Consider the following 9,275-nt stretch of genomic DNA (forward strand, 5'->3'; position numbering starts at 1 on the left):
AATACCAACACTTAATTGAAAGGAAGGGCTTTGCTTTTCAAGCTTACTATTCTAGAGGCAAAGAGCCTGATATATATTATCTATGTGTGCATTTATTTGTTTATTTAGAGGCATGATTTCAAAGTTTTACAAGCTGGCCTGAAACTAACTATTGATAGGTTTTAGTGAGTATTTCAGTGTTATATCTAGTGTTTTTTATGCTTCTGTATGTTTGCACCCATGTGTGCATACTTGAAAGCCAGAAATAGATCTTCTTAATTTCCACCTTATTTTCTGAGACAAGTCTGTCACTGAGCTTGGCGACAGAACTTCTAGGATCCTGTTATCTCCACTTAACAGGATGTCATAATTTAGCTTAGTGTAAGTGATCTAGATAATGTTATATTGTTGACTAGATTGGTAGCTGAAAGAATATAAAATCATTGCTGATTTGTAACTGCTGTCTCCAATAACCACTTTTTCCTATTTAGACAAAAAGTGAAACTATTTACTGCTCACAACAACATGACCAACTATGCCACTGTATGGGCATCAAAAACAAACCTTGAGCAGCGGAAAGGGCGAGCTGGCCGTGTACGACCTGGGTTCTGTTTTCACCTTTGTAGTCGAGCTCGTTTTGACAGGTAAAGTAAATTTTTAAGTAACATTTGTATTGTATATATTTACATACATATATCTATAGGTTGGGGAACAACTTGGGTAAAGCTGTTATTTGGGCTCTTATCAACTAAGCCATCTTGCTGTCCCAATAAGGGTGGAAGTTTTTTTTACTCTTGTTCAGTCCCTACCCCTATCTTTCCCTTCAATGAACTGCATACCTAATTGCCTTCAAAAAGGTATATTTAAGTTTGAATAATAGAATTCTATGTATATAAATGAGACTAAAAACCAGAAGCCAGTGTTAGCTTATGTAATACAAGTGTTACATAGTTCCATTGCTTTATCTTTTTGGAATGACTGGTGATACTGGATGGCCAGTCTTTTAAGCACCACAACTTGAAATTTTTTTTATTTCTTTGCATTTGTAGGCTATTTTTTCTTTTGATTGGGGTCTTGAGACAGGGTCTCACCATGAAACTGGCTGTCATTGAACTCACATGTGCCTTATCTTTGCCTCAAGTGCTGCGATTAAAGACATGTTGCACATATCCAAGAGTATGGTAGTTCTTGTTTCATTTTACCATGCCACTTACTTGAAAGTATTCATTCCCAAGAGAAACAGAACATAAAATGAAAGCTAAATGCGTTTTGGAGGTGTATGACTTACATAACTTTGACAGACCGCAAGTAATGAACTAGAATAGAAAAATTAGTTCCACTATCAATTACACCAGCAATTGTAATTGTGTTCAGGAGACTAGCCACAACATTTAAATATATTTAAATATATATACCATGTGGTGGTGGCTGCATATGCCTTTAGTCTCAGCACTTGGAGGAAGAGGCAGGCAGATCTCTGAATTTGAGGTTAGCCTGATGAGAGTATGGGTTCTAGGACAGCCAGGACTATGTTGTTGAATATTTATTAAACTCTTGAGGGCTATTCTATGATCTGGCTTGCCCTTAATAATCAAGACAGACTAAACAATTTATTTAAACAGCTCTAGCATAATTAGACAGATAAAATTTAAACTAATTTTCTAAGCTCGCTAGTTTGCAGTTGCATTTCTCAAGTTACTTGCTAATAATTCGTCGTTTATGGGCTGGATTTGCTCCATGAGGCCAAGTCCTTATTCTTCATCTTCTCTGTCCTGCTTCTCCTGGCTTCAGATCCCTACCTGATATGCCCAGTCCCGGAACTAAAAGTCCGCCTATTTCTATTATGCACAGTAGGCTGTTAGCGATTTAACCACTCAAAGAATATTGGGGAACAAAGTTTACACAGCATCATTCCATGTACATGAGAGTGTACAAATGTACTCTGATCTAATGGGGCAATATTTAGCATTCAAACACCCAGCCACACCAGGCCAACTCTTAAGGCTATACAGAGAGTCCTATCAAACAAGAAAAACATTAAATGTTAGATTGTCCTTGAAATTGAAGGTACAAGTAGTTAACACATTAACTTTAGTAAAACCACCCCCACCCCACACCCCTGATTCTCCGTGTTTTCAGTTGACCTTCAATATTGAGGGATATGTGCCTGATGTGGTTAAGTATTGTGTACTGATAAATTATTTTTGTAAACTTAAAGGTATTAGTATTAAGTTCTTATATGCCAGCAGTTTCAGTGTGTTGTCTTCATGACAATTTTATTAAACATTTCTGAATTAGAGATGTGGATTTTTAAGGTTTCTGTTCGTGCAATTTTGTGAATTGGGTTTAAGTAATGTAAGACTTAGATTTGTCTGATGAATAAGTTACCACAGGTGCTTTGTAACAGTGCTTGTTTATAGTAGCTTCTCAGGAAATAGAAATATTAACATAGTTTCAAAGGCTAAGTGTTAGTAACTTGTAAATTCTTTTTGTTCCCAAAGTGGTTGACACTGGGAGCCTTTGGGGGTGATGTAGACTAAGGATATCTTATCCTTTGCTGAACTTGCGACCACTTTTTTCAGTCATGATTGTTAATAGGCCGTATCCATAATAGCCATAAGTAGTTATGCCATGTTAAAAAGACATTCTGAATTCAGTCAGAAGGCTTTTAAGATTTTTTTTTATATATATACAGTATTCTGCCTGTGTGTGTGCCTATGTGACAGAAGAGGGCACCAGATCTCATAGCTTTGTGAGCCACCATGTGGTTGCTGGGTATTGAACTCAGGAACTTTGGAAGAACACCCAGTGTTCTTAGCCTCTGAGCCATCTCTCCAGCCCCCTAGGAAGTTTTGTTGTTAATTGTAAAAGGATCAGGAAAGGGTTACTATGTACCCAGTTTCTCTCTACAAAGATTTTATCAAATTGTCGGGTTTTTTTTTTTTTTCTGTTTCTCAATTTTAGACTGGAAACACACATGACACCAGAGATGTTTAGAACACCATTGCATGAAATTGCTTTGAGCATAAAACTTTTGCGCCTGGGAGGAATTGGCCAGTTCCTTGCAAAGGCTATTGAACCTCCACCTTTGGATGCTGTAATTGAGGCAGAGCATACTCTTAGAGGTAAGTGCCTCTACATTAGGCTTATCTTTACCTGGCAAATCCTTTTTGTAAAGCTGTATTTTTTTTTTTAATAATTTAACTTTATGTCAGATGGTGTCAGATCCCTTGGAATTGGCATTACAGACAGTTATGGGCTGCCATGTGGGTGCTGGGAATTGAACCTGGGTCCTTTAAGAAGAGCAAACAGTGATCTTAACCACTAAGCCATCTCTCCAGCCCCGTGAAGCTGTATTAATGAGGCTTTGTAGCTAAGCATCAATTTCCATTAGGAGCTTGAAGGATGAGTTGGCATAAATGCTTCTCCTTTAGAAGATATTTAAGGAAATACAAAATATTATAATCACAACATGGATTATTCCTTGGACCTGTATGTAATATTTTAAATGTGTATACCTTGGAGGTTTTGTTTCTTAATCTCAAATCTGTCATTAAAGTGGTGTATTGAAAAATGAGGCCGTTAAAGTCTGCGCTACATTGAACTTGGAATCTGCCATTTACCTGCTGTGTAGAATTGTACAGATTCTGTTTCTTAGGGAGTATGTGGGTACTGATTGCTGATGCTGGTCCTCTATCAATGGCTATAGCCCCAATTTGCACAGAACCAAACTTTTGTATTAGATATACCAGGATTTGGTGTTCCGGTTTGGCTGAATTACTTGTTCTGGGGGTCATCATGCTTGACACTTTCCTTGACACATAGTGAAACACTATGTGCATTTATTGACATGCTCACTCACAAACAAGTATTTTCCCACAGAACTTGATGCTTTAGATGCCAATGATGAGCTGACTCCTCTCGGGCGAATCCTGGCTAAACTCCCCATTGAACCTCGTTTTGGAAAGATGATGATAATGGGGTGTATTTTCTAGTAAGTTTGCTTTATTGTTGTCAAGAGGTGGGATGGATTACATAAAGGCAAGGTAGGCTGCTGACGAAAAAGTAGCTGTAAAAATAATGGGTTGTGGTAAATTATTAGTTCTGTTACAGATCAGCTAAAATGTTCTTCACTCATGTAAGTAAGCAGTATCCTAGCCAACAGCAGAAAGGGTTCAGTCGTCATTTGGAGATTTTCTGGCAAAAAGATTGCTTCACTCTTAATGTAACTGTTGTTTCAGTGTGGGAGATGCTGTCTGTACCATCTCTGCTGCTACCTGCTTTCCAGAGCCCTTTATCAGTGAAGGAAAACGCTTGGGGTACATACACCGGAATTTTGCTGGAAACAGATTTTCTGATCACGTGGCTCTTTTATCAGTATTCCAAGCCTGGGATGATGCTAGGTATGGACTTAGAGACAATTACTGTTGATAATTTTGTCAGCCGTCTTAGTTTGTAATGATCTGAGCTTGCTGAGCATTTGAAAATGAATGCTTTTGTTTTAGGATGAGTGGAGAAGAAGCAGAAATACGTTTTTGTGAGCAGAAGAGACTCAACATGGCAACACTAAGAATGACTTGGGAGGCTAAAGTACAACTTAAAGAGATTCTGATTAACTCTGGCTTTCCAGAAGGTAAATGTCTCCATTTGTTTGGTCATTGTGTCTCATGCTGGTAACTCCAGCATCCAGGAGGCTAAGGGCAGAATAGAATCATTGAGAATTCAAGAATAGATAGCCTGAATTGATGTGACACCCGTTCTCAAATACAGGAAAAACTGCCCCGCCCAAAAAAAAAAAAAGTGAACTGTTGTCATACATTGACAGCAGCATACTTCTGTGTTCTCAGCTATTTGACCATAATACATTTTTATGATGAAACACTAATCCAACCCTCTCTATGTTGAGTTTGTCTTTTACAAATCGATTGAGCTCTTTGAGCTGGAGTGGGTTAGTCAGAAATAAAATATGTTCATGTTAGTCCCAGAAAGTAGAATTTTAAAAGGTTAAAAGCTGAGTAAAGTAGTTATTTACAAAAATAACAATTTCTGACATCCAAAAAATAAAGGGGAAAAGAACATTTTTGTGTATTTTTTATTAAGCTCCTATCCTGTTACAGCCAGTAAAACTGATAACAGTTTAAATTGCTTAGGTTCGTATATCTAGAATTGCGGTTTATAGCACATTGTTACTAAGTTTTCCATTCAGTGGTAAAAGTACTGCTTAAGTGTGTCTTGGCTGAAAACAGCCTTCATGGCATTACTTTATTGGATTGTCATTTTGCTGTGCTTTTAATAAGAACAGTGGGTACCTTTGATTGAAAGTCTTATCAGAAGAGCTCCTTAAAACTTGATTTGTGACAGAAAAGTTCTTAGAAAGCTGTTGGAGTCATTCTATTAACATTTTTTAAAACTTTTTCTAATTCTTTTAACAGATTGCTTATTGACACAAGTGTTTTCTAACACCGGACCAGATAATAATTTGGATGTTGTTATCTCTCTGCTGGCCTTTGGTGTCTACCCCAATGTATGCTACCATAAAGAAAAGAGAAAGATTCTTACCACTGAAGGACGTAATGCACTTATCCACAAGTCATCTGTAAACTGTCCTTTTAGCAGCCAAGACATGAAGTACCCATCTCCTTTCTTTGTTTTTGGTGAAAAGGTAAGAAGATGAGGGAAGTCTGAAAGATCAAAGTTTTGACATAGCCAATTATCAGTGTGTGACTTTTCATTTTCTCTATCTGCAGATTCGAACCCGAGCCATCTCAGCGAAAGGCATGACCTTAGTCACCCCCTTACAGTTGCTTCTCTTCGCCTCCAAGAAAGTCCAGTCTGATGGGCAGATTATATTTATAGATGACTGGTATGGGCAGCCTTTCAATTGTGAACTTGAAACTTTTTAGAATAGAGATTTCTTAGAATTTAGCTCTAATCTTTAAACTCTTAAACTTTGAAAAATAAAAGGCAGGATTTTATGGTTGAGTGAAAGAAAGTTACTTTTATAATACATTTCCTTTGAGATTTTGGTAGTATGGTTTATCAAACTACTAGAATTTTTTAGATGTTTTATTAAGGGTAATGTTGACTATTACTGTTCATACTCTAATTCACCTAGTTTGGATCATGTCTGAGTCTAATAAAATAAGCGGTTACATTTATGCCTCACTCAACACATGGGACAGCAATCTGACAAATAGTCATCCATCTTTCTGTGTATGCTCCGAGTATATGTCTTATTTCCTTTCATTTTAGGATTAGACTTCAAATATCGCACGAAGCTGCAGCTTGTATCACAGCCCTCCGAGCAGCCATGGAAGCTCTGGTTGTTGAAGTGTCCAAACAACCAAATATCATCAGCCAGTTGGACCCTGTAAATGAACATATGCTGAACACAATCCGTCAGATTTCTAGGCCCTCAGCTTCTGGTATCAACCTTATGATTGGGAGTGTAAGGTGAATACGTAATTAAATTCGTGTGTCTATTAAATCTAGTCTTTACTACTAAAGATTCTAAACATTAAATATGGAATTTAGTTGAACTCAGAACAAAATGCTTATTTCCTTAATGTCTGTTAATCTATACACAGCAGTTCCACATTAGAAATAAGTCCCTAAGTAGAGAATGTATGGAAAGTCACTGGGTCAGAAAATGTAATGTAGATGAGATCCTTTTCACAATACTGTGTTGGCTTCTCAAGTAGAAAGCCTGGGGTTCGTTTTAGGCTGTCCTTAAGAAATTTTATTTGCTTAATTGCTCCCCATTTATACCAAATGAATGTTACAGTGGTTACTTATCTTCCTTGTCTGTGTTTACTAGTTTTCAGTATTGTAAGGAATTTTAAGGTTTATTATTTACACAGTATTCTGCCTGCATGTACACCGGTACACCTGAAGGGTCACCAGATCTCATTGTAAATGGTTGTGAGCCGTCGAGTGGTTGCTGGGAATTGAACTCAAGGCCCTCAGAAAGAACAACCAGTGCTCTTAACCTCTGAGCTGTCTCCCCAGCCCCCACCAAAGACCTTTTTTAAAGTTGGCGCACAGTAATACTTGATAACAAATACCATGAACCAGAGCAGTTTCATGCATTGCATGTTTTAATACGGCTGTTTATGTGAGGTCTATGGAGAAGTATTAAAAGTGTTGCTTGTTTCACACAGGACTGGGGTTCTTAATTTAGTATGTGTAGAATTCTGAGTTTAATCTCCACACACGACTAAAGTGATTTTCCCCCCCCTGTTCCTAGGTATGGTGATGGTCCACGTCCTCCCAAGATGGCCCGATATGATAATGGAAGCGGATATAGAAGGGGTTATGGAGGAGGAGGATATGGCGGTGGAGGATATGGTGGTGGTGGCGGCGGCTATGGAGGAGGAGGTTTTGGAGGCGGCTTTGGAAGTGGTGGGGGAGGCTTTGGTAGTGGTGGGGGAGGCTTTGGAAGTGGTGGAGGTGGTTTTGGTGGTGGTGGAGGATTCAGTGGTGGGGGAGGAGGTGGTGGTTTTGGTGGTGGCAGAGGTGGGGGTTTTGGAGGTAGTGGAGGCTTTGGAAGTGGTGGGGGAGGCTATGGGGGAGGAGGTGGTGGTTATGGAGGTGGTGGTAGTGGTGGTTATGGAGGAGGCAGTTGTGGCTATGGAGGTGGTGGAGGCGGCTATGGTGGTGGGGAAGGTTATAGTATTAGCCCCAACTCTTACCGTGGAAATTATGGAGGTGGTGGGGGCGGCTACAGAGGAGGTTCCCAAGGAGGCTACAGAAACAATTTTGGTGGCGACTACAGAGGATCTAGTGGAGACTACCGGGGATCTGGTGGCGGCTATAGAGGATCTGGAGGATTCCAGCGAAGGGGTGGCTATGGAGGTGGTTATTTTGGACAGGGAAGAGGAGGAGGGGGTGGCGGTGGCTATTAAGACCAGACTCTGTCATAGCCTATGCATAGACCGTTTAAAAATGCATGCTATGTTTTTCCAAGATGTTTATTTGCACCAAAAAGCCCATTTCCCGCTTAATCTGTGGTTCATTGTAGTTTCAAGCAACGAGGAATGTAGACTAGTGATTTTGTTTATATTATGTAATGTAAAATATGACCTATTATACAAGTATCACACCGTACAGTTTGTATTTTTTTTTTCTTTAAAGGGGTAAAGGTTTACCTTTTAACTTTACATTTTCTTGGTTTTCATTTAATACAAAATAAAGCATTAAACTGAAAATGGCTGTGAAGTACTTGGCGGATTCTTTCCCATCAACATGTATTTCAATAGATGTGAAGTTAGAGGTGCTTTGATAACTTAAATTTTACAGTAAATTACTTGAGTTTTTTGGGAACAAGGAATACTGGAAATTAACCCTGGACTACCCATGCTATCCACTATCTTGAATAGATTCTTCATTGGGTACTCTTTTTCAACATCTGCATACATGTTTAAATTTTGTGGGTGCTAGGCTTGTTTTTCCAGTGAGCTACATTCCCATTACAACATAAGGAATAATGCGTTCGTTATAACATGCTGTTAGATGCTCCTGTCTGTTAAACTTGTCATTTTGTGTAGGGTTTAGCTGTTTAATTACATGTTAAATCTAGTCAGATCTTCCCATCTTGTGCTCTCTTAGAAATCCAACTTCCTATATGCTGGCTGGTCTTAGCTTTCTTACAAAACATCTTAATCTTGCAACCAGTACATTCTCCATGGTGCACCTAATGCCTCCTTTTGCTTAGAGAATAAAAAACTCCTCTACCCTCTCTAAACTCAAGTTGTACTAGCTATACTGAATATTTACACATCATGGTGCTTGTGAAAACTGCTGTAAAGAAGTAGAGAGTCCTGTAGTTGAACCCTTTTAGGATAAGATTTCTTTGACTTGGTTATAAATGAGAAGCCGAGTTGTATATAGTGCCCCTGAGGGTTGCCTGAAGTTTCGCAGAACCTGTGAGCATAGTTCTATTTTTTTTCCAGTATTGTACTGTAAACCTATATAGATTGGGAACTAAGAGTGGGAACAGAGTACCACTCTGAACTTAGTTATATGCCCACAAGTCTGAAAACAGTGATCTTTATTCCTAAGAGATGGAAGTGTAAGTACCAGTTAGATTAGGCAGTTTGCGTAGTAAATTACCTCACTGCACTTAACATGCTTTCCTCTCCATACCCATTATATGAAGCAGTCACAGAAAACTATGAATACCAGAAGTGGAGCTTACAATTGGATTAGAGCTAATTGTTTCTGAATTCCTCTGAATTTAGGTTCTAGGTTTAAATTACTGTCCAGAAGACAGGAACGTGCAAGGTTGGGTTCTTTAT

The 9,275-nt window shown here is 38.7% G+C and overlaps 1 protein-coding gene across 2 annotated transcripts in view; it reads left to right on the top strand.

Annotated features, from left to right (window-relative positions):
- Positions 1 to 8,085, top strand: part of Dhx9 (DExH-box helicase 9) — a 34,212-nt gene extending 26,127 nt beyond the window's left edge. For both annotated transcript variants that reach the window (XM_055624542.1, XM_055624543.1), the window contains 9 exons: positions 471 to 623; positions 2,944 to 3,104; positions 3,862 to 3,973; positions 4,221 to 4,382; positions 4,485 to 4,612; positions 5,412 to 5,641; positions 5,727 to 5,842; positions 6,232 to 6,432; positions 7,226 to 8,085. In XM_055624542.1, coding sequence (XP_055480517.1) covers positions 471 to 623; positions 2,944 to 3,104; positions 3,862 to 3,973; positions 4,221 to 4,382; positions 4,485 to 4,612; positions 5,412 to 5,641; positions 5,727 to 5,842; positions 6,232 to 6,432; positions 7,226 to 7,883 — 1,921 coding nt within the window. In that variant the 3' untranslated portion in view covers positions 7,884 to 8,085. The remainder of the gene's footprint in view (positions 1 to 470; positions 624 to 2,943; positions 3,105 to 3,861; positions 3,974 to 4,220; positions 4,383 to 4,484; positions 4,613 to 5,411; positions 5,642 to 5,726; positions 5,843 to 6,231; positions 6,433 to 7,225) is intronic.
- Positions 8,086 to 9,275: the final 1,190 nt, after the last annotated feature.

The sequence above is a fragment of the Psammomys obesus genome, unplaced genomic scaffold (genome assembly GCF_907164565.1).
Source record: "Psammomys obesus unplaced genomic scaffold, mPsaObe1.curated_primary_1811, whole genome shotgun sequence".
NCBI classification, from domain to species: domain Eukaryota; kingdom Metazoa; phylum Chordata; class Mammalia; order Rodentia; family Muridae; genus Psammomys; species Psammomys obesus.